At 43.7% G+C, this 26,240-nt stretch overlaps 1 protein-coding gene across 1 annotated transcript in view; it reads left to right on the forward strand.

Annotated features, from left to right (window-relative positions):
* Positions 1-7,218: 7,218 nt before the first annotated feature.
* The window catches only part of CFAP92 (cilia and flagella associated protein 92 (putative)), a gene marked incomplete at both ends in the record, with an annotated part of 45,054 nt that continues 26,032 nt past the window's right edge, over positions 7,219-26,240 (forward strand). The window contains 2 exons of the mRNA XM_081092715.1: positions 7,219-7,471; positions 23,922-24,005. Of these exons, the coding sequence (XP_080948841.1) occupies positions 7,219-7,471; positions 23,922-24,005 (337 nt within the window). The remainder of the gene's footprint in view (positions 7,472-23,921; positions 24,006-26,240) is intronic.

Consider the following 26,240-nt stretch of genomic DNA (forward strand, 5'->3'; position numbering starts at 1 on the left):
CAGGACTTAATATACCAAATGAATTGGTTTTAATTTTACTTTAATGAAAATAAGAATAATTAAAAAAAATAAGTTTCAATAAAATCTATAGAACACAATTATAGATATTAGACTCTAATTCAGTTAATTGTTAGTAAAATGTTATTTTTCCCCCATAACCTAGACTAGAGCCTACATTTTACTAGTTTTCTGAAATATTTTGGATACAACACTCTAACTTCCATGGAAATGAAAGAAAATTTATAAGTTTTGACATTCTTTTGACATTGTTTCTATAAATGCAGACTCTGACTAATGTGTAGTTTTTAGATAAGCAGCATGTTTGTGTGAGAATCCTAGGAGCTAACTTCAGAAGATACAGACCATGACCTTCAGTCATCCCAGTTCCAGGAGATTTGTTGACCATAGAACAGGATGATGTAGAACCAAGATGACCAAGACCAGGATGACACATACCAGCCCATCACTCGACCAGTTTCAAGATCCTTATTGGAATGGACTGTGCTGGCCTGCACATAGAGAACTTTTCAACCCCCTCACCTTGATATCTTTGTCCTGTTTGCCTTCTCCCTTCTTATAAAAATCCCTGCCTGCACTGAGACGTTAAGATGGACTTTGCAACAAGAGTCTCCCATCTTCTCAAGTATCTGGCACTTGAATAAACCACTTTCCTTTTTCATCAATATCTGTCTCACGAGTTTGGCTTTCAAGGTGGCAGGCAGCTGCAGGTGACTTTCAGTTACATTATTACCATAAATCTCCCTGTTATTTACAACATGAGTCTACATGGGTTTCACATGAGCCAACTGCACATTTATTATTTTGACTTGTGTTGACTATTGGCTACAATAAGCACCTAAAACTCTCAGCCTGCAGACCCCATGCGGCCCACAACAAATATTTTTGTGGCCCAGCCAATATAATGGTATGTAAGAAATGTTTTAATAAAAATGGTGTCACTTAATTTTTACAATATCCTGTTATACATAATTATTATGTATAACGCTCACTAATGACTGATTACTATAATCGTGTTGCATTCATTTCCCTAATGCGCAGGCGCACCGTTTCTCTCCACTAGTATTAGCAGCAAATATTTTAGCAGCCTATTGCCACGTCATTAGTCTTGGACTGACTTGTTTAGTGTGTGCAACAGGAAATATTTCACTTTTGGAGAACAAGAAAAATAGGTTTATTTATGTTATGCTTATTAATTTGTGCAGTTATTCAGTTTCTGGTAAGCTAATGTCCAAGAAAAAAATATTAATTTTTATTAAAATGTTCTATTTATGTTAACCATTACTCAATTATTTCAGCCCTTTGTATTCAGCATGTCTTTATCAAAATAAACCTATGTTTCTATGGAAATTGAAGCTTTTGTTTTTTTGTGGCCCACATACACTTAAACCTTGTTTATTTGGCCCGTGTTAGCCTTTGAGTTTGACATGCTTGGTGTAGAGAGATGAGAAGCATTAACAAAAACAGAAGTTCAAAATGATGATGAGATCAAGAGATAAGACACTGAACACCCTTTCAAATGGTATTTCTCCCAGTATATGGACCATTTAAAATCTCACTATACTGAGGCAATCCTCAAAAAAAGTATTTTCCTTTTAACGATGAACAAATGGCTATGAATTCCTCAAATGGACCATGTGATGGTTAATCTTATGTCAACTTGTCTGTGCCAAGGGATAACCAGGTGGCTGGTAAAATATTATTTCTAGACGTGTCTGTGAAGTGTCTCAGAAAAATATTAGCTTTAATTTGATAAACTAAGTAAAGAAAGCCCACCCTCAGAAATGTGGGTGGGCATCCTCCAATCCATTGAGAATCTGAATAGTATACAAAGGAAGAGGGAGGGCAAGTACTTGGCTCTCTCTTCTTGAGCTGGGACATTCATTTCTCTTGCTTTCAGACTTCAGAGCTCCTGGTTCTTGGGCCTTGGAAACCCAGGACTTACACCAGCCCCATTCAACCCCAATTCGAAGGCCTCTGGACTCAGACTTAATTATGTTGCCCATTTCCCTGGTTCTCTACCATTTGGAGGGCTCATGGTAAGACTTCTCAGCCTCCACTCCACATGAGCCAATTTCCATAATAAATCTCATACCTGTGTTTATATATCCATATCTATTTATATTCTATTGGTTTTGTGTTTCTATTAGACAACTCTGACAAGTACAGGCCATTTCTTCACCTAAAAAAAAAAAACATTCTATTATAGAGAGAATATAAACCACACTTCAAAATATAATTTGACTTGTTTCTGTTTCTCTTTGTTTCCATTTTTTCTTCCCTTCCTTTCTCTTCCTAAACAATTTAGTCCTAAATCCATTAGGTGGGGCAAAGCAAGGCATGTGTCTATGGTAGTAGGGAGTGGAGTGGGCAGCCATGATGGCCCAGTGTGGGGTACCAGAGTCTGAGAAGAGAGAAAAGGGTGCCCTCAGAAAGGTAGCCGGTTGTCAGTGTCAGAGCCCCAGTGGAAAATAGAGGCCCTCGCATGCAGATGTGGCCTGGTGTGTGTGGTGAACGTCCTGCGGTGAGGAGCCAGAATTGCCAGATTTAGCCCTCCCCACCAAGAAAGCCAGCAAACAAAACAAAATTCAAGACACCCAGGAACATTTGAATTTCATGTAAATAATAATTTTTAATACACATATATCTCAAATCTTGCATGGAGTTATTTATAGTTTTCCTGAAATTCAAATTCAATGGGACATCCTGCATTTTATCTGGCAACAGTATGAGAAGGACATTCACACAAAGGGTGTGTGGGGTGGGGTGAGGAGGGCATACACTGGGAAGGTGGGAGAGGCCCACAATGGGGGTTCAGGCCTGGGGCAGAGAAAGAGGGGCACTGGCACAGGAGGTGGGGTAGCAGTGGAGGTGTGAGGTTCCTAAGGACACAGTAACCAATTACCACAAATATGGTCACTTCAAACAACAGAAATCTATCCTCTCATATCTGAAAGGCTGAAGTCTGAAATCAAGGTGTCTGCAGGGCAGTCTTCAAGGTGTCTGAAGGCTCCAGGGTAGAATCCTTTCTTGCCTCTTTCTCCCAGTTCAGGGGCTATAGGCATTCCTTTGCTTCTGGCTGCAGAATGCCCATGACTGTCTTCCTGTGGCTTCTCCTCTTCTGTCACTTTCCTGTGTGCGTCTTTTATAAATACACCTGCCACAGAAGCCAGCTTGCATAGGCTACCAGTAGCCAAATCAAAGACAATTGAACATCAACATAAATAATTTAAAAAGTGAATTATAACAAAATGAATAAAACAAGAATCACAGTCCATGATGGCATACATGAATGAGTGAATGAATGAATGAAAAATTTAATGAGATAGAGGCTATATTCGCGCTTTTAAAGTCTCTTCCAACAAAACACACATCAATTACAAATGGGGCAGGATTAATTCCGAGAGACTCTAGAACAGCTGTTCTCAACCTGTGGGTCTCGACCCCTTTCACAGGGGTTGCCTAAGACCATCGGAAAACACATAAATAATTACATACTGTTTTTGTGATTAATCACTAGGCTTTAATTATGTTCAATTTGTAACAATGAAATTGGGGGTCACCACAACATGAGGAACTGTATTAAGGGGCCGTGGCATTAGGAAGGTTGAGAACCACTGCTCTAGAATGTGTCCAGCCTCAGCCTTTGGAGCTCAGCTGACCTCCTCCCCACGTGGTGCTGGTGTCTTCTAGCTCCAGGCCTGGGTTCCCAACTGCTCCCGCCAGAGTGGAGAGGCAAGCTGCCAGCTCCCCTGGGGCGTGGGTGTGGCCGCACTGCCAGAGTGGCTGCAGTAAGCTCTGAGTTTGCCCACCTGGTCATCACACCTGCGACAAAGGAGAGTGCCAGCCTGTGAACGCTGCTCCCCACAGTCAGCGTCAGCCTCAGAGTGTGGGTGCTATCACCGAGTCTGTCTCCTCCTGCAACCTACGCATCCTTCTGCTCAGCACGCTCCCCTGGCTTCCATCTCAACCAGAGGAAATGCCAAAGGTCTCACCTGATGTGCCGTGTCCTCTCACACCTCCCTTGCACCCACCTCCCCTTGCTCTGCTCCAGCCAAAGTGGCCTGCTCCTCACCGCCCCTCCAGTGTGCCTCTGGGCCCTGTACAGCCGTCCCTTCTTGCTCCCACCTCTGCATTGCTTAGTCCCTCACTTCTTCAGGTCTCTGCTCAGTGGGGCCTTTGCAACATCTCCCTGCACTTCCCTCTGCCCATTCCCTACTTCATCTTTTTCCTCACACTTGTCATCACCCAGCTGAACAGAGCCTCCAGGAGAGGGAGGCGCCTGTCTTGTTTATTGCTATTTTCCTCGTGCTCCCAAATTTGCCAAGCACATAGTAGGTGTTTATCTAATGCTTGTTGTTGCCTTTAAAAATTGCTGCCCTCGGAAAAGCAACAGGACTTTACAACATAATAATAAAAGTTGGTGCTGCCACCAACGGTGCGCCTACTGTGACCAGGTTCACAGAATAGCTGCTCCCCCACTGCTGGACAAGCATGGGATGCAGGGACATGGAACAAAGGGAGAGGACCAGGCATCCCTCCCCAGAGGGAAGTGTGGGCAAGAGGAGAGGCCCTGGCGCCATCTTGCCCTCCTCCACACAGCCTCTCTCCCCCTCCCTGGGCAGTCTCGATGACATACGCTGTGCCACTTACAAGGCAGCTTCTGCCTTTGCCGTCATGGAGCCCTGCCTGAGAATGCCACATGAGGAAGACAGGTCAGCCTGGGGGAGGGTCAGGGGCCGCGTGCAGGGTAAATGTGGTGCCCCAGCCAATGGCACCAACTGCAAAATATTTGCATGGTGCCATGTTGGGCCTTTCAGCCCTGCTGACCCTCCAAATGCGTACAGGCCAGTGAGTGAGCCCAGGCAACACCAGTAAGAAACCATCCAGATGGCCCATTAACAGGGCCATCTTTGCTAAGATGATGTTATGGGCCCATTTCTTACCCCTGCCCTCATTTCCTCCCATGATGCTCTGGGTCTTGACCTGGACACCACCTCTCTCTGGGCAGCGGTTCCAAATCTCAGCTGTGCAATAAAATCTTGGCGATAACTTTAAAACATGAGTTCTGTTCCAGTTATTTATTCTTGTGCAACAAATCATCCCCAAACTTAAAACAACAATAATGCACTTGGCTCATAATTCTGCAATTTGGGGAGGGCTTGGTTGAGGCAGCTGGTTTCTGCCACACACAGTGTCAGCTGGGGTGGCTCAAAGACTGGAGCCGGGGTCATTTGAAGTCTGGCACTCTCGCTGCGTCTGATAGTTGAGGCTGGAAGTCAGCTGGGATTGTTGCCCAGAACATTTATGTATGTCTTTTCCATGTGGCTGTCTGTGCTCCCTCATGATCTGGTGGCTGGATTTTCTAGGATGAGTGGCCCCAAGGGAACAAGGCAAAATTAGAGCAGGTCTTCAAATAATGTCGTTTTGCTCAACACCATTTCCTTATAATGTCGATGAGATGCCGTAGGAACTTAACTGCTGTTTCAATCAATTAGCCCATGATAAAATTGTTTTTGTTGTATTTCCTTCCACTTAAAGTCACAGAACCTGCCGAAACCGGTTTGGCTCAGTGGATAGAGCGTCGGCCTGTGGACTGAAAGGTCCCAGGTTCGATTCCAGTCAAGGGCATGTACTGGGTTGCGGGCACATCCCCAGTAGGAGATGTGCAGGAGGCAGCTGATCGATGTTTCTCTCTCATCGATGTTTCTAACTCTCTATCTCTCTCCCTTCCTCTCTATAAAAAAATCAATAAAATATATTTAAAAAAAAAAGTCACAGAACCTATTAATGATGTCAAGTGAGGACTTAACTGTACATGGTAGTTGTCTTACCTGGCCTTTGAAGTCACATAGTGTCATTTTCGCCATGTGTCCCTCTGCCCAGCCCTTGGGTGTTCTCTGGCCTTCTACATGGGGAGCAGCTGCCAGGGTCTCTCAGGAGCAGGGCCTAGGGGGTGATCAAAGTGGCAGTGGGGATGGGGAAGGGGATTTTACAGCTGAGCCCAGGCTTTGGAGTCAGATAGTCTGAATTTCATTCCAGTGCTGCCACATACTCCCTGTGTGACTTCAGGCAAATCGCTGCCCCTCTCTAAGCCTCAGTTTCCTCGTCTCTGGGTTGGACTCACAATCACTAACAGAATTTCCATGCACTTTTAAAGGCATCAGCGACAGAATGCAAAGTCTATGTGAGAGGTTTGGGATGGGATGGGGGACCTGAGTTTGCCAAGCCCGCTGGTTCCTTTGCCTTTACCCCATCCTGTAAGTAAGGGCCAGGCGCATTTTAGGTGCTCCCGTTCAGCGTAGGAATTTTTTAAGGATTGAATGAATAAGCGGATGAATGATTCAACCAACTGGTCTCCGAATTTGGATACACCTTTTTGCCAGACCTTGTCTGTACCAGGAGTCTGAGACCAGTGGCTGAGGCAGGAAGCTCCGCCCCCCCTTTATCCACTCGTCTCCTAGCAACTGTCAAACACAGTGGACCCGCCTGTCTCGCTGGCCTCCTCTCTCTGCCCGCTGCGGCTGCGCAGTGGCTATGCGTGCAGACTGACGCCAGGGCCCGAGCCTGAGCTGCTGTCCGTGCATCCGCTGGAAGGTACTCTGGGTGCCTTGAGGGAACCCGCCCCCATCCCCTGCCCCACGCTGCATCCTTTCCTCAACTTGAGCCCATTGGGCTTCCTTGTGTCTTGAGCCCAGCACTCAAAGCCCATTTGTGTCTTACCTCGGGGTTCTCTCCTGTCTTTACCTGCCAGGCACTTGCACATGCTGTCCTTGGGCCACGTTTGCTACTCACCCCAGGCCCCCCTGGGTGAAAGCGCGGGGCGGGGGGGGGGGGGAATTCTGCTCCCACCCCTTTCGTTCCTGGTGAATGCATTTCCCTGGTGTAGGCATTCCAGAAGTGCCCAATTAACGCAGCTGGGGCTGGGGGAGGGCAGAGACTCAAATCGGAGAAACGGGTGCTGCTTATGATCCGAATTACTGCCAGGACCATTCTCTGTGGTTCAGCCATTCATTGTCTAACTTTATTGAGTGCCTACTGTATGCCCGGCAGTCTGAGGCCTTGGCCATTCCACTCTGCACAAGACAAGGGAAGGGAGGAGGGAGAATGGCTAACCTCCTGGGAGCAGAGGGCGGCGACAAACGTGCCTTCATTTCCTTCCAGCTGGTGGGGCAAGGTGGGCAGCTCTCAGCCGCAAGCATGTCGCTGCAAGCCTGGGACTGGGAGGATGAGGACATGGAGAGCATGGGGCCCATGTCCTCCTTGGGCAGCTTTTGCCAGTCCATGAGCGAGTGTGATGTGGAGGACTACATGAATGCCAGGTCCCGGGCCCTCGAGTCAGAGTCTGACCATCTGTACAGCAGCACCGCGTCCTCCAGCACTTTAAACGCTGACGTGCCCCAGGTGGTCCCCTGCAAATTCATCATCTCACTGGCCTTCCCCGAGACTGTGAGTAAGTGCCGGAGCCAAACCCCAACACTCTATCAAAAGGGGGTGGCCAGAGAGAAGCATCCATCAGACCGTCAAACCTCAGAGGGAAGGTAGGGGAAGGTGGGGGTAAGGGGACAGATCAACCAAAGGACTTGTAGGCATGCATATAAACCTAACCAATGGACATAGTCAACCTGGAGGTGAGGGCATGAGTGAGGGGAGGGGGGTCAATGGGAGGATAAGGACATGTATGTAATACCATAATCAATAAATAAAATAAAATAAAATAAAATAAAATAAAATAAAATAAAATAAAAAGGGGGTGGAGCTTGAAAATGGCGGAGGTATAAGCGGACGTGTCCTGTGCCTTGTCCTGGAGCAGATAAGGGTGAGCAGCTGAAACGGGTAACATTCAGCCTGAATAGGTAGAGGATTTTCAGCTGAGAGATTGTCTGCAGCTAGGAAAGACTGAGAACCCCCCAGGGAAAAATAAGGACGGTTGGAGACTGCGGCTGAAGTCTCTCCTGGTGCGCCAGCTAAGCAGCGGAGACTGCGCCATCTTGGGTGGTTGTTGCCGGCATCCAGAGACCAGCTACTAACCTGGAAACAAGGGATCTCAAGCAGCGTGACTGCGTGAACTCAGACGAGCACTGCTTCTTCTCACGGAAAGGTTGGACATCCCCTAAAGCAGAGAGAGAACTACATAACCAAACACCTTGAGAAGAGAAATCATGGTGAAACAAAGAAACAACCCAAATATGAAAGAAAAACAGGCATCATCAGAAAAGGAAGTAAACGAAATGGAGGCAATGGAGGCAAGCAACCTGTCAGAGAAAGAATTCAGAGTAATGGCCATAAGGTGGATGAAAAGAATGGAAGACCAATTCAACAATATGTGTAGGAACCAAGAGGAAATGAAGAAGAACCAAGAGGAAATGAAGAGAAACCAAGAAGAAATGAAAAACGACATCACTGCCATAAAGAACTCAATAGAAAGCATCAACAGTAGACTAGAAGAAGCAGAGGACCGCATCAGCGAGCTAGAAGACAAGGTAGAAAAAAATACCCAAACAGAACAGCTTCTAGAAAAAAAAATTAAAAAGCAGGAAGAGAGCCTAAGAGAACTCTGGGACAATGCTAAACGAAACAACATCCGAATAATAGGGGTGCCAGAAGGAGAGGAAACTGAGCAAGGAATAGAAAACCTGTTTGAAAAAATAGTAACAGAAAATTTCCCTGCTATAGGGAGGAAAAAACTCACACAAATCCAAGAAGCTCACAGAGTCCCAAACAAAATGAACCCGAAAAGACCGACACCAAGGCACATAATAATTAAATTGGCAAACACCAACGACAAAGCAAGAATCTTAAAAGCAGCCAGAGAGAGACAGAAAGTTACCTACAAAGGATCCCCCATCAGACTAGTGACCGATTTCTCAACAGAAACACATCAGGCAAGAAGGGAATGGAATGAAATATACAAAGTCATGCAAAGGAAGGGTCTGAATCCAAGAATACTATACCCAGCGAGGCTATCAATCAAAATTGAGGGTCAAATCAGGAGCTTCACAGACAAAAATGGTCTACGGGAGTTTATTACAACCAAACCAGCAATGCAAGAAATGGTAAAGGGTCTGCTGTAAATAGAAAAAACAGGAAACAAAGAAGGAACGCAGCGGTAAAGAACAAAAATGGCGACTAACAAGTTTCTATCAATAATAACTTTAAATGTAAATGGATTAAATTCCCAAGTCAAAAGGCATAGGGTAAATGAGTGGATAAGAAAACATGACCCATATATCTGCTGTCTACAGGAAAACCACCTCAGAAAAAAAGACGCACACAGACTGATGGTGAAGGGATGGAAAAAGGTTTTTCAGGCCAATGGAAGTGAAAAAAAAGCCGGGGTAGCAATACTTATATCTGACAAATTAGATCTCAAAGTGAAGGACATAAAAAGAGATCAAGAAGGCCACTTCATAATACTAAAGGGAGCAGTCCAACAAGAAGAAATAACTCTGGTAAATATATATGCACCCAATATAGGAGCACCCAAATACGTAAGAAATCTTCTGGAGAAGATCAAGGGAGAGATTGACAGCAATACAATCATAGTAGGGGACCTTAACACCCCATTATCGCCACTGGACAAATCCTCTAAACAGAAACTCAGCAAAGAAACATCAATCCTAAATGACTCACTAGATCAGATGGAATTAATTGACATCTTCAGAACATTTCACCCCAAAGCCACAGAATATACATTCTCCTCAGGTGCACATTTGTCATCTTCAAAGATAGACCATATATTGGGTCACAGACAAAGTCTCTTCAAATTCAAGAAAATTGAAATCATATCAAGTATCTTCTCAGACCACAAAGGCATAAAACTGGAAATCAACTACAACAAAAACAATCCAAAAAAATCAAACACATGGAGACTAAATAGCATGCTATTAAACAACGACTGGGTCACCAGTGAGATCAAAGAAGAAATAAAAAACATCATGGCAACGAATGACAATGAAAACACAACAATCCAAAACCTATGGGACACAGCAAAAGCAGTCTTGAGAGGGAAGTTCATAGCTCTACAAGCCTACTGCAAGAAACAAGAAACAATGAGAATAAATGACCTAACTCTACAACTCGAAGAATTAGAAAGAGAGCAACAAAAAAAGCCCACTGTAAGCAGAAGGAAGGAAATAACAAAGATCAGAGCGGAGATAAACGACATAGAGACCAAAAAAACAATACAAAAGATCAACAAAACCAAGAGCTGGTTCTTTGAAAGGATAAACAAGATTGATACACCTTTAGCCAGGCTCACCAAGAAACAAAGAGAGAGGACCCAAATAAACAAAATCAGAAATGAAAGAGGAGAAATAACAACAGACCCCATAGAAATACAAAGGATTGTTAGAAAATACTATGAACAACTCTACTCCAACACACTAGACAACCTGGAGGAAATGGACATATTCCTAGATAAATACAACCTTCCAAAACTTAACCAGGAAGAATCTAAAAATCTCAATAGGCCAATAACTATGGAGGAAATCGAAGCAGTAATCAAAAAGCTTCCAGCAAACAAAAGCCCGGGGCCAGATGGCTTCACAGGGGAGTTTTACCAAACATTCAAGGAAGAACTAAGACCTATCCTCCTCAGACTATGTCAAAAGATCCAAGAGGAAGGAGCACTTCCCAGCTCATTCTATGAAGCCAACATCACCCTAATCCCAAAACCAGGTAAAGACAATACAATGAAAGAGAATTATAGGCCAATATCCCTCATGAACATAGATGCCAAAATCCTCAACAAAATCCTAGCAAATCGGATCCAGCAGTACATCAAAAAGATCATACACCATGACCAAGTAGGATTTATCCCAGGGATGCAAGGATGGTACAATATCCGCAAATCAATAAACGTGATACATCACATAAACAAACTGAGAGAAAAAAACCACATAGTCATATCAATTGATGCGGAAAAAGCATTTGACAAAATCCAACACCCTTTCTTGATAAAAACTCTCAGCAAGATAGGAATTGAGGGATCATACCTCAACATAATAAAAGCCATATATAACAAACCCACAGCCAACATCATAATCAATGGGCAAAAACTAAAACCATTCCCCCTAAAAACAGGAACAAGACAGGGATGCCCCCTCTCACCACTCCTGTTCAACATAGTACTGGAAGTACTAGCCATTGCGATCAGACACGAAGAAGAAATAAAAGGCATCCAGATTGGAAAAGAAGAAGTAAAACTGTCCTTATTTGTAGATGACATGATACTGTACATACAGAACCCTAAAGACTCCATCAAAAAATTATTAGACTTAATAAATGAATTCGGCAATGTAGCAGGATACAAAATTAATGCTAAGAAATCCATGGCATTTCTTTACACCAATAGTGAACTTACAGAAAGTGAAACTACAGAAGCAATCCCATTTACCATTGCACCAAAAAAATTAAAATACCTAGGAATAAACTTAACTAAGGAGGTAAAAGACTTATATGCTGAAAACTACAGGACACTGAAAAAAGAGATAGAGGAAGACATAAACAGATGGAAGAATATACCGTGTTCATGGATTGGTAGAATCAACATCATCAAAATGTCCATACTACCCAAAGCAATTTATAGATTCAATGCAATCCCCATTAAATTACCAACGGCATATTTCACAAATCTAGAACGAACGTTCCAAAAATTCATCTGGAATAAAAAAAGACCCCGAATAGCTGCAGCAATCCTGAGAAAGAACAAAGTAGGTGGGATCTCAATACCAGATATCAAACTGTATTACAAAGCTACTGTTCTTAAAACAGCTTGGTACTGGCACAAGAACAGACATATAGATCAATGGAATAGAATAGAGACCCCAGAAATCGACCCAAACCACTATGCCCAATTAATATTCGACAAAGGAGGCAAGAGCATCCAATGGAGTCAAGACAGTCTTTTCAATAAATGGTGTTGGGAAAATTGGACAGATACATGCAAAAGGATGAAACTAGATCACCAACTCACACCATACACAAAAATAAACTCAAAATGGATAAAAGACTTAAACGTAAGACGGGAAACCATAAAAATACTAGAGGAATCCACAGGCAGCGAAATCGCAAACATACGCCGAAGAAATTTCTTCTCTGATAATGCTCCTAGGGCAATGGAAACTAAAGAGAAAATAAACAAATGGGACTACATCAAAATAAAAAGCTTTTGCACAGCAAAGGAAACCATCAAAAAAAAAAAAAACAAGAAGACCCACTACATGGGAGAACATATTTACCAATGATACCACCGATAAGGGTTTAATTTCCAACATTTACAGGGATCTCATGAAACTTAACAAAAGGAAGATAAACAATCCAATAAAAAAATGGGCAACGGACCTAGATAGACACTTTTCGAAAGAGGACATACAGAAGGCAGAAAGACATATGAAAACCTGCTCAAAGTCACTAATTATACGAGAGATGCAAATCAAAACGACAATGCGATATCATCTCACACCTGTCAGAATGGCTATCATCAACAAATCAACAAACAACAAGTGTTGGAGAGGATGTGGAGAAAAAGGAACCCTTCTGCACTGCTGGTGGGAATGCAGACTGGTGCAGCCACTGTGGAGAACAGTATGGAGCTACCTCAGAAGACTAAAAATGGAACTCCCATTTGACCCTGTGATCTCACTCCTAGGAATATATCCCAAGAAACCAGAAACGCCAATTAGAAAGGATATATGCACCCCTATGTTCATAGCAGCACAATTCACCATAGCTAAGATTTGGAAACAGCCTGAGTGCCCATCAGCAGATGAGTGGATTAGAAAACTGTGGTATATATACACAATGGAATACTATGCTGCGGTAAAAAAAAAAAAAAGGAACTCTTGCCTTTTGCAACAGCATGGATGGAACTGGAGAGCATTATGCTAAGTGAAATAAGCCAGTCAGAGAAAGATAAATACCACATGATCTCACTCATTTGTGGATTATAGAGAACAACATAGACTGATGAAAAGGGACAGACCCAAAGACTGAGAAACAGCGATCAGGCTATCAATCCCCAGAAGGAAAGTAGGGGAGGGCGGGGGTAAGGGGAAGAGATCAACAGGAGGACTTGTATACATGTATATAAGCCAAACCAATGGACATGGACAACGGGGGGATGGGAGCATGAGTGTGTGGGGGGGGGGAGGTTGGGGGTTAAAGGGGGGGATGAGGACACATTTGTAATACCTTAACTAATAATAAAAAAAATAAAATAAAATAAAATAAATAAAAATAAAAAGGGGGTGGACTAATGGCCTTCTGCCAGGAGGTTAGGACACTCATGCTCCCTCCCCGGCTCTCCCAAGTAGGGTAGTAGATTCCAGGAGCTAAGATCAGGCGGTCTTCACATACTTAATCCACTCCATAACCCTAAGAAGTGGATGGTGTTAGATCTGCTTTTTGCAGACGAAGAAATGCCAGAGAGGTTAAGGCCTTGGGTCCCCTAAACTAATGGAGCATCACCTGGTTTCCTTATTTAAAATGCAGATTCTCAGGTGTAAGAATTTCCGAGTGTAAAGGTAAATTGATGGACTATTACTGTCACAAGGCTGTGTGACAAACCCAAACAAGCCCCCCGACCCATTGGCTTCAGCCGGGAACCCCTTGTTCGTCTGGATCACAGGGTAGCTGCCCCAGCCTGAGCTCCTGCAGTGGTTCAGCTGCGCTTCACGTGTCTGTCACCCTCCTTCTGGGCACCTGGGCTGATCCAGACACATTCACATTATGGAAAAGCAGGGGGCCAGCCCAGTAACCACGCACTCGGTCTTCTGGCACCTCCCACCTGCTAACATTTTATTGGCCGAAGCAAGTCATCTGGTTGAATTCCAAGATTAGAGGCAGGAAAAAAGTACTCCACTTTTATATACCCTTTCTGTCTACCTAAACTATACTCCCCCCCCCCGCCCCCCCCCTGCCCCCCCGACACACATACACACACACACACACCATGATGATTAATTTCCGCTTTTCTTTGTAGTTGTCAGCTGTGGGTTTCAGATATTTTGGAGACTATTTGCTTAGGTGTCTCCCCTGTTTACAGCAGATCAATCTTCTTGGTGAATTGAACTTTCTGTTCTAATGTGGTGACCTCCTCTATCCATTATGATGCTTTTATCTTGGGTCTATTGATATCAGAGCCCGGAAAAGACTGGTGGCAAATACCAACTAAAAGAAAATTGGTGTTTATTTGATCGCCTTCAACCTTACGTCTCCTACAGCATCTCCTAGACTTGTTTTTTCTTATTTGGGTGCTTCTTCAAAAGACATTTACAAAGTGGATCTCGATGCAGCAAAAGTTGATGAGGCCTTGCATGTCTGAGTGTCTTTTATATTAATTTATTTTTCCAATTACTCCTGATATGCAATAGCACATTATATTCCAGTGTAGCATGTAATGATTGGACATTTATATACCTTACAAAGTGATCACCATGATAAGTCCAGCACCCACCTGATACCATGCATCATTATTTACAGAGTTATTGACTATTTCCTATGCTTTACATCCCCATGACTACTTTCATAACTGGCAATTTGTACTTAATTCCTTTTATATTTTCACTCAATCCCCTCCCATCTGGTGCCCATCAATTTGTTCTCTGTATCTAGGAATTTATTTCTGGCTTGTTTGTTCATTTATTTTGCTTTGTAGAGTCTTATATTCACCCAAAGACATGTCCTCCTTAAAGGACATGTCCTCCTTAAAGGACATGTCTTTGTCCTTAGCTGGGTATAAAATTCTAGTTTTGATGTTTTTCCTTCAATATCTGAGTATTTATGAATTTGTTTGTAATGTTTATACAAATTATTTTTAAGAGAAATAAGATGCTACAATACTTTTCTAAAATTTGCTTTAAAAAATTGACAATGTCTTAGATGTCTTAGGAAATGAGCGTACTTGTTTTGACTTTGCTGATATTTTGTTTGAAACACCTAATAGTATGTTTCTAAGTTATCCTACCCTTTATTGGTGAACATTTGTTTGCAAATGTTTTCTGTTATAATCCTGCAGTAGCCCCCCTTGTGTGCACCCTTTTGTTCAGGTATGTGGGCACTTCTGTGGCCTGAATTTCAAGAAGTGGAATTGCTGGGCTTAAGGTACAGTGGGTCCTTGAATAATGCTGTTTCATTCAATGTCATTTCATTACAACATTGATGAGGTGCCGTAAAACCTTAACTCTTGTTTTTATCACTTAGCCTATGGTAAAATTGGTTTCACTATATGTGGTTTTATTTATAGTCCAGAACCTATCAATGATATTGAGGACTTACTGTATGAATTTATATTTTTTATAGATACTGTCCAATTTCTCACCAAATGGGGTTGTAGCAATGTTTTCTTCCTATTGATGGGAGGATCCTTATATCCTTGGATTGAATCAGAGCACGGACCTGGGAAATGCAGCAAGCTTTCTGATTAGTTGCACCTTCCCAAGCAAGTCTAATGCCTACCAACCTTTATTCCAAACTCTGCACAAAAGCTAACTCTGCTGGTGGCACACAATTAATTCAGAAGCAGTCTCCTGGGTTCTCCTGAGTGTTAAAACACACACACACACACACACACACACACACAAAAAAAAAAAAAAAAAAAAAAAACCTTGAGATTTTAAAACTTCAGTTTTAAACATAGTCATCACGTTTTTATAGGATGAAATTTGGATTAAATATTTATGGAGCTTCTAAAGCAACTTCTCCTGGTGTGCAAAGGCCAGCCTGGAGGGCAAGGGCAGGCAGTGGAGGCCCTGATCTCTGGTGAAGCCCATCCTTTCCCCATCCGCCCCACGCTGTGCAGCTGCACGCATGAGGTTATGCGGGGCTCTGCCCTCTGCCTGCAATGCCTGCCAGCTTCCCTTCTCCCGGACTCTGCTGAGGTCCCCCCTCAGGGGCTTCCTCCACCCCTCCCACCCCCGACAGAGTTCACCCCAGCCTTCTCTGCTGTTCTTCAGGACCTGCCTTAGACTGCGGGGGTTGCACAAGTCATATCGTGCTGTGATTTGTGTTTTAACTTTACTGCTGAGACTAGGGTGAGGCAGGTGCGGTGCTTACGGTGAAAAAATATTAGGAGGCAATCACTCTCAGAGCCATGCACTGAAATCGTGCACCTTTGTGCCTAGTCCTGGTCCAGAGTAGCCTGCCACTCCGCTGGCTGGGAGAGCCCCCCAGGCTAGGCAGGCGGGGTGGGAACTACGAGGGTGAAGCAAGACTCATTAAATCTGTATCTTCTAGGTCCGAAGAGAAAATTCGTAAGTTTGCTCGAGAAATACAGGAAACGCTCCAAAATGGAAAAATCTGTTGCAAAGGGTCATCGTATCTACCACATTGAGTATTTTCTTCTGCCAGAAGATAAAGAGCCTAAAATCATTGACATGGTGGTGTTTCCATCGGTGGTCAAATTGTTCATGGATACGGGAGTAAAGGTGTGCGTGTGTGCGTGCATGTGTGTGTGTGTGTGTGTGTGTGTATGTAGCCTCCCATATAGCATACAACCTAATACTCACTACACAAAATGTACTTGTTTCCCCTGGAAGTTGCTAAAAATGCAGGATCTTGGGCCCCACCCCAGACCTACCGAATGAGAATCTGCATTGACCTCATAATACCCATGACGTGGTTTTTTCTTTAGATATTTTTACCTTGTCCTTTCTTTGGTGTTTCAAAGGTTTTTGTAGCTCCTGTAATTTCTCTCTCTGTGTGCATGTGAGGAAATGTGTGCACACCTGCCTGCCTGCACACACACACACACACACACACACACACACTCCTGCCTGCGGCCCAGCTGGGATTGTAGTCACTGGAAAGGACACTCTTTTGTAGGTAATTTCTTTAACTTAATTTTTTTCCCAAGGAACCCAGAGTGTGACAGGGCCCAGCCCATGACACCCATTTCCCAGTGTGAATTGGAACCTGGGAGAGAGCCAGACACAGAGGCCAGACAGGTGGAGAGCAGGCCCGGCCTCCCTGTCAGTGGGGGGAGGCTGGCAGAGGCGGGTCCTCCGGGCTGCTGAGCCTCACACTGAAAGCCTTTTGGTATTTTTCCTCATAGACCATGAAGCCACGTCAGGAAGGAAACAAAGTCTGGGTGTCATGGACCCAAAGGTTTAACATCAACGTGACAAAGGAATTACTAAAGAAAATCAATTTTCACAAAATCACCTTTAGGCTCTGGGACACTACGGACCGGGTTTCCAAAAAAATCAGGTTTTATCGACTAAAGTCTTCCGCCTACTCAGAAGATGGAGGATCTTTTGGTGAGTCAGGGATCCAGGTTTTATTTTAAATGTTTCTAGGGGGTGTGGCTTCTCACCAGTAACAGGAGAGAAGCCGGCGTCCCCTCGACCCCCTTTTCCTGGGCTCCTGCTGTTTCTGTGTCAGTCGTATGTCAATGGCTGTGGAAGAGCCTCCTCCTCTCTGCGTGCAAACACATTAGCCACCAGCTCCCCCTCTGCCACCTTGAGGGACTTCCTGTCCCTGGGCGGTGCTCACATAGTCACCCACACCAAGCCTCGCTCCCTGGATGAGTATTGTGTGTTCGCTGGAAAAAAAAATTAGAGGATATCAAGAAACAAGAGAAAACTTTTTAAAATTCCCACCACCCCGAGACACCATGTTAGCGTTTTCACATGGTGAAGCTCCTATGTGTGTCAAAGGATTCCAAGCCTCCTTTGAATTCCCCTCGAAGGAGAGTGCTGGAAGGAGTAGAACAACCCAGGCTTTGAAGGCAGACAGCTGGATTCCATCCTGTCTCTGTCTTGTACTAGCTGGTGGCCTTGGGTACCTACTTCCGCTAATCAGATGCCCAGAGCAGGGCAGTGGGTGTGGTCCCCCACTCCCTTCCAGACACAAGCAAAAGGGGGGTGTGCGTTGTCTCTGGAACTTTTAAAAACAATAACAGCCCAGCCAGGGTGGCTCAGTGGTTGAGTGTCGACCTATGAACCAGGAGGTCACGGTTCAATTCCTAGTCAGGGCACATGCCCAGGTTGCAGGCTTGGTCCCCAGGATGGGGCGTGCAGGAGGCAGCCAATCAATGATTCTCTCTCATCACTGATGTTTCTATCTCTCTCTCCCTCTCCCTTCCTCTCTGAAATCAATAAAAAAAAAATACAAAAATAAAAAATTAAATGAATGAAAACTATAGTAAAATGCTGCCAATTAAACGATGCCATGACATCATTTATACAGAGTCATCCTCATTTTGGAGTTGTTAAAAGGTAAAAGCCATGTGCCTCTGAGAGCACTTGGAGTGTGGTACTGTTGCTTCTGCTGGTGGCTTGCAGGGAAGTACACGTTTTCTGATTTGACAGTAAGCACAGCGAGACTGTCACTTGCTGGGAGCAAATGGCAGCGCCACAATCAGTTACTTGTAACTTGAAAATCTGCCCTTTCTCTGGGTTTAAAGCCTGATTCTTCTCAAGGAGCCTTTCTGACAATAGGCGCTTAGGGCTTCCAGATATATGTGTGTATACACACACACACACACACACACACACACACACACACACACTCTAGAGGCCTGGTGCACGAATTCTTGCACAAGTGGAGTCCAGCCGGCCCAGGCCACTGGGGCCTGGCTGGCAGGGGGAAGGGGCCATGGGCAGTTGGCCGGCCGGCCCCACCCCTGGTCAAACTCCAGGTTGAACTCCCAGTCAAGGGGACAATTTGCATATTAGCCTTTTATTATATAGGATATCCTAGAGGCCCAGTGCACGAAATTCATGCAAGAGTAGGCCTTTCTTCCGTCAGCTGCTGGCACCAGGACCCTGGCTTCCCTTGCAGCCTGGGTTTTGTCTGGAAGGTCTTCCAGAAGGACATCCGGTCTAATTAGCATATTACCCTTTTATTATGATAGATCGATTTCAGAGAGGAAAGGAGAGGAAGAAAGTCTAATTAACACATTACCCTTTTATTATGATAGATTGATTTCAGAGAGGAAAGGAGAGGAAGAAAGAGATAGAAACGTAATGATGAGAGAGAATCATTGATCGGCTGCCTCCTGCATGCCTCCTACTGGGGACCGAACCCATAACGCAGGCATGTGACCTTGACCCAAATCAAACCTGGGACCCTTCAGTCCACAGGCTAACACTCTACCCACTGAGCCAAACCGGCTATGACAGGGCTTCCAGCTTTTAATATTTCATTTGCATCCAGGGGGTTTTTTTTACCCCAGCACCACTGGCATTTGGGTCTGATCCTTCCTTATTATGGGACTGTCCTGTGCATTGGAGCATGTCTGGCAGCATCTCTGGCTCTCAAAAGTAGCCTCCCAGTTGTGACAATCAAGAATTTCTTCGGACGTTGTCCGCTGATGGGAGTGGGGGACAAAACTACCCCTTGCGGATAACCACTGGTTCGTATGTAAACTACTAATTGTAGGGTTCCTGTGTGAGAACATCGGATTCAAGCGGACTTTCTCACTTGTACCAAAGAAAGACCCAGGACCTCAAAGAGTGGGCTCTAAACCACTTGCATTAGATGCACTGGGAGTGCTGCCTGAAGGCGGGTTCCAGGCCTGTCCCAGAGCTGCTGAGCAGAATTTCTGGTGAACATCTGCCCCGCAGGGGGCTCACGTTGAAGCAGAGGTGCTGGGGCGTGTGTATGAAGATGGCTTCCTGCAGAAGGGGCCATGGGAGCCAAGGTTGGAAGGGTAAATGGAGTCAGCTGGCCAGAAAACGAAGGAGGAAGGGTATTGTAGGCCCTGCTGGGAGGGGCCACAGGCCCTTTGCTTCGCCTTCTTGAAATAAGACCACCTGCCTTCCTTCGAACCTTATCCAAGCTTAGCATCATCTGCATCTGTTTAGCGATTTTTTTCTATTACAAAAATCAGTGTATGTTTGCTTCGAAAAAAATTTAGAAATAGACTAGCTCAAAGAAGAAGAAATTGAAGATCATCTGATGCCTGACCACAGAGAGCCATTGCTAACATTTCCCCGTCACTGTCTATGTGGGTACAACACGTTAACAAAAATGACTCTACTACACATGTTGTCTTAAGCCTGCCTTTTATCACTTAATAACTTTCTTCTGCAAAGTATGTATGGTAGTGCAGAACTACCATACGAGGTTTGTTATCCAGGAGACATGAAATTTATTTGAATACATTGTAGGTCACATGCCAAAACTTGTTAGCTTTCAGTCTGCTGGTGTTGAATTGGAGCATACCAGCCAAGAGTTAGCATTTCTCTTCTATAAAATCTGCTCCATCTCTTGGTGTCTCGGTATTGGATAAAAATTAGCTCATTCTTGAAGCTCCCCAAGTCACAGTTGACTTCTGCTATGTCCTCAGCTCTTGGCCACCCACCCACCGACACCTCGTTGGTGTCCCTGCCTGTGTGTTATTCTCTGAGCTCTCTCCCTCGGCTGGCTCTTCTCTGCACACCCAGCTCTATTCCTGCCTCCTCTCTTCTGTCATTGTTCCATGACCTTTCTACATCACCCTTTACCCTGGCACTTTATTACTCTGCAATTTTTTATGGTTTGCCAGTGACTTAGCGGAGAACAAGTCTGATTTCTGAGTCCAGCCTTGAAGGCACCTTATCATTTTTTCCCCAAGGCTCCTTTCTTATTGCCTCTCCCACACCACACCTGGCCCATCCCCTGGGCCCTGAAGACACGAGGCTTTTCCTCATGGCAGAGCCAGCCTTCAGGCATTTGGTATAGGGAGGGGGCCTTTAGCCTCATTTCTTTCTCCAAAATTTTTATCCATCCTTCAGCATGACCCAATTTCACTTCTTTGTCCCCACATCTTTCTTGGAGCTTCCATCATCTCCACTCATTCATCCACTTCCTCTGCGCACTCATCATTCCACACGTGCTGGTTGCTGCCATGTGTAAGCCAAGCCCCACTTTGACAGAAGTGACCGACATGCATGAAGGGTCGTCTCCACGCTGGGGACAAATGCTCGGGGTGTAGTCCTGACTTTGCTAAGGCCAGTTCTCGGCCCCGGGACAGTTACCTGAGTGTCATCTGTGAAATGGGGGAGTGGGAATTCTTTCTTTCAAGTGAACTGTGATGATTACATGGAATAATATATATCCAGCACTTAGAGGTCTTATCTAGAAGAAGTCATTGCCTGTTGAGGTTTGAATCTCCTGGTATTTTGAAGCAGCCCCCTAAGCAACAATTCCAGGAGGCCCGGAGCCTGACCTGTCTTCCCCGTTGCTCCATCTCCAACACCCACAGAGTCATTGTCACATAGTAGGCATCCAGTAAGTACTTCTGGTTGATTGAATCAATGATTCTTTTTCATCCTGCGTTCCAGATGAAGTGAAACATTTGTTTTCAAATGAGAAGAGACCATCCGAACAAGGCAGTCCAGCCAAAATTGAGTGGAGCCAGGCGTATGATCCGGTAAAGGCAATCAAAATAGGAAGACCCTTAAAGTCTTTACATGGTGAGTAGAGATGACTGTTGTGGACGAGCTGAGTGAGGACTGTGGCAGGGAGAGTGACGGACGGGCGCTGCTGCTGTAGTGTGTGTGTGCCCAGTATCTTTGCCTTCTACCTACTGGCCGCTCTGCTGGTGCCAAAGCAAACTGCTCCCTGCACACCTCACTTTTTGTTGTGGATTTTTTTTTCTTTATTTATTTTTTGTCTATGTTGTGGCTTACAAAAAAAACTTTCTAACTGTAGAAGTTATAGGTGTGTTTTTTAGAAAATTCAGTGAATTAAAAAGTACCAAATAAACAGGGAAAATGACCTTTAATTCCACCACTAGGAACAAGCATGGTCATATTTTGGTTTATCAGAGCCTTTCTCTAAGATTTTTTTTGACATAGATAAAGTTATCCTGGACACATATTGTGTGTTCTGAGATTAATGTGTCATTACATGCGCTCTCCAATGTCCTTCAGAACCTTCCATAAACTTTATTTGTGGCGGCTAAATAATATCTCATCTGCTGGTAATGCTACAATTTGCTTATTCATTCCCTATAGGTGGGAACTTAGGAAGCCAGAAGTGTTTTGAGTATTTTCTAATGTGAACATTGCGAAGTAGACAGTTGAATAGATAATAGGCATTTCTTTTTTTTCTTTCTTCTCCTTGTGGGGTATTACATAAACAAATGGAGACCTCCTCTTGCCTTCATTTGTCCAAATAATTATAATTAGTTTGCATAATTCAATCATTTACTCATTTATTATTGACAAACCCTTTTACTTGTGCTCACCGCATACAGATCTTTTGTCTGAGGCTGGCATCAAAAAATGTGGAAGGACCCTCATTTCTTGGTGAACTAGTTTGGAACAAGATGTTGGGAGACATTTGCTAATAAATATTACCAGGTCTCACACAGCAGCGCCTGAAGCTTTTCCCAAGAATATCGAGGGGAAGGAAAAGCTACTCAGATGGGAAGATCTTGCCATAGTTGGATAAGGAAGGACCCATGGTGTTTGGGGGAGTCGCAGTGGAGCCCTGTCTTGCACTAGTCCTACAGACTCCCGCCGTGAGCCATGTAGATTTTTTTAAATATATTTTTACTGACTTCAGAGAGGAAAGGAGAGAGAGAGAGAGAGAGAGAGAGAGAGAGAGAGAGAGAGAGAGAGAGAGAAACATCAATGATGAAAGAGAATTATTGATTGGCTGCCCCATGCACGCCCCACACTGAGGATCAAGCCTTGCAACCTGGGCATGTGCCCTTGACCAGAATCAAACCCGAGACCCTTCAGTCTGCAGGCCAATCGATGTTCTATCCATTGAGCCAAATCAGCTAAGGCTGAGCCATGTAGATTTTTAGTAAATTCAGTTACTAGGGTGCTCGTGCAATCCAGGTGAAATGAAAGGAGAGCTTGTGTTTATGAGCACGTTTTATGTCCGACACTGCGCTTTGGCATGCGTTACTTTATCTCCTGTAATATTCATAATGACCACTGTGAGGTGGAATTACTATCTCCATTTGCTACACAAGGTGACTGAGTGGTTAAAGTAATTTGCACAAAGTTCTAAAACCAGAATTCTTGGGAATCTTGGGAGTGTGATCCCAACCAACACCTCACATCACCGTGTTCACAGCCCTTGCTGGCTGAGGGTGCAATGGCTCTTAGGGCCTCTTGGAGCCTAGGAAGGGCCTGGAGAAGGAGTTTCCGTGGATGCTGTGGGGACCATGGGTAGAATGGAGCCCAGCTGCTGGCTTGGGGGAATGGGATGAGTACAACCAAGTCAAAATGTCATTTAAATATCTTAATTTAAAAAATGTGTTCTGCATTGAATTATAGATTAATTTGGGAGGAATTGACATTTTTACATTGAGAAGTCCTCCCATCCCTGATCATGCCGTATCATTTCACCTAATTCAGGTCCTCCTTTATGACTTTATTAATAGATTTTATTTTATTTTTTCTTCTTCTTATAAACACTGTGGCTAATGCCTATAAATGAATTCCTGGATATTTTAGAATTCCAGTTACTTTTATTAAAAATATATATTATTTTCCATCATACAGGGTGGGCAAAAGGATGCAACATTACAGTTGTGAGTATGGAAACACAGTTTATTCTTGTAGTATTATTTAGTAATTATTGAATTATTTTCCATATGAACAACTGTAAACCTAGTTTTCCCCACTCTGTATTTTCTAGTTGGTTAGAAGTTGATAGTACAAGTGTGGTCCACAGCCCAATAGCACCAGCGTTACTGGAGAACCTGTGAAATATGGCCTCTCAAGCCCACCCCAGGCTTACCAAACCATAATCTGTATTTTATTTAGCAAAATTCCCAGGTAATTCATGTGCATATTGACATTTGAGAAACATTGGGTTAGAGACATGCAATGCTATATTTTTAATTTGTCTACATTTAATCCAATAAATAGATTCTTAGATCTCTCTGGTCCCTGGTTTTTTTCATCTTTTTATTTATTTTTCTCTTTGTGAATTTTTCAAATGGAGCATTTCAGGAATACCAACTATTTCTTTGGGAGGAGCAACAGTGATGGAGATGAAGGAATTAATTGAGAGACCATTATTTAGCAGCTTAACAAACATCATATAAAAGCAAAACTTTCAAAGTAGGATTGGGTTTTGGAATTTTATAACATAACTAAACTTAGAAGAATTATAAAATACTTCTATAAGATTCTTTGATATCTGACCAAATGTTACTCCAAATAAAAGGATACTACACATACTTTCAACTTATCCATTCAATCTCACCTCATCCATCCATTCCCGCCACCCACCCACCCACCCACCCATCCATCCATCCATCCATTTAATTCCATTCCATTCCATTTACTTTACCTGCATTACCCAATCTATTCACCCCTTCCCACTCATCCAGTATTTTTGTGTTCCTGGTCCATGGTGTTGTGAATATGGGAAACATGAAAATCGCTAATGTCTACTGGAGACGTTCAGGCAAATAATTACAATTCTGTGTGATAGATGCTGTATTAGGGGTAGGTATGTAGTATGATGGGGAAGCATGAAAGAGTGGAGGAAAGACTCTGCTTGGAAGATAGGAAGCTGTTTGCTTATTGTGGAATGAGGGAAAGAACATTCCAGGTTGTAGGAACTGCTCATGCAGAAGCTTGCAACCCTAGTGACAGGCTGCCAAGCAGCAAAGAAGCCAGTAAATCTACCTCCTCATTTTTAAAAATTATTTTAAAAAAAAAATTTATTGATTTCAGAGAGGGAGAGAGAGAGAGAGAAACATCAATGATGAGAGAGAATCATTGATCGGCTGCCTCCTGCACATCCCACACTGTGGATGGAGCCAGCAACCCAGGCATGTGCCCTGATCGGGAATTAAACTGTGACCTCCTGGTTCATAGGTCGACACTCAACCACTGAGCCACTCCGGCTGGGCTCTACCTCCTCATTTTTGTCCTAGATCTGCTCACCAGTTTTTCACAAGCAGCAGGGTATCCAGATAGAGGTAGACAATTCTAGAGCCAGTGCCCTGGCAGCCTGCTGGGGGGCCATTTCCCATTCATTCAGCTGTAACTGCTCCAAGTCCTTTCCTTAGCTCCCAGTCAGTCCATCTGCTTTCCCTGGTTCTGATGCCACCTGACCTGACGCTGCGAAGAGGAGTGACTGCTTGAGTCAGGCTCTGTACAAGGTGCTGGAAACACAATCGATAAGATTCTTTCCTGTGTTTAAGGCCCTGAAAGACTAGTCCACACTTTCATATCTGAACATCTCTCAGCTTGTTCTGAGTTCTCCCTTTTTCAGATTAAACAGCCCCACTCCTTCTTCTGTTCTTTAAGCATTTTAATGAGATCTTCCAACCATTCTTTTTATTTTTAAATAAAGATAGAAAAGTACACAGAAAAATATGATAATGTACCCACAATTTAGGTCAGTGATGGCGAACCTTTTGAGCTCGGCGTGTCAGCATTTTGAAAAACCCTAACTTAACTCTGGTGCCGTGTCACATATAGAAATTTTTTGATATTTGCAACCATAGTAAAACAAAGACTTATATTTTTGATATTTATTTTATATATTTAAATGCCATTTAACAAAGAAATATCAACCAAAAAAATGAGTTCATGTGTCACCTCTGACACGCGTGTCATAGGTTCACCATCACTGATTTAGGTGTTACTATTTTGCTATATTTCCTTCTTCTCTTTCTTGTTCTTTCTTCTTTATTTTTTTAAGAAATAAAAGATTACAGATATAATTTAAGTCACCTTTGCTTCCTGTACTTTTAAGAAGTATACTGGCTCTGGCTGGTGTTTCCCAGTGGTTTGAGCATCAGCCACGCAGGGTGACAGGTTTGCTCCCGCCCCTAGTCAGTCAGGGCTTGTGCAGGAGGCAACCAGTGGATGTGTCCCTCACATTGATGTTTCTCTCTTTCTCTCTCCCCCCTCCCTTCCAATCTCACTGAAAAGCAATGGGGAAAAAATATCCTCTGGTCAGAATTTACAAAATAAATAAATAAATAAATAAATAAATAAATAAATAAATAAATAAACAAGCAAAAGTATACTGTAACCTTGCCCTGGCCAGCATGGCTCGGTGCTTAGAATGTTGGGGTTTGATTCAAGTCAAAGGAACATACCTGGGTTGCAGGTTCGATACCTGGCCCTAGTCGAGGGGTGTGTGGGAGGCAACTATCTGATGTGTCTCTCTTACATTGATGTTTCTCTCTCTCTTTCTCCTCTCCCACTCTCTCTAAAAAAAACAATTGGAAAAAAAAATATCCTCAGGTGATGATTAACCAAAAAAAAAAAAAAAGAAGAAGAAGTATACCTTATCCTGGATAGAAT

This window comes from Myotis nattereri (genome assembly GCF_964212035.1).
Source record: "Myotis nattereri genome assembly, chromosome: 5".
NCBI classification, from domain to species: domain Eukaryota; kingdom Metazoa; phylum Chordata; class Mammalia; order Chiroptera; family Vespertilionidae; genus Myotis; species Myotis nattereri.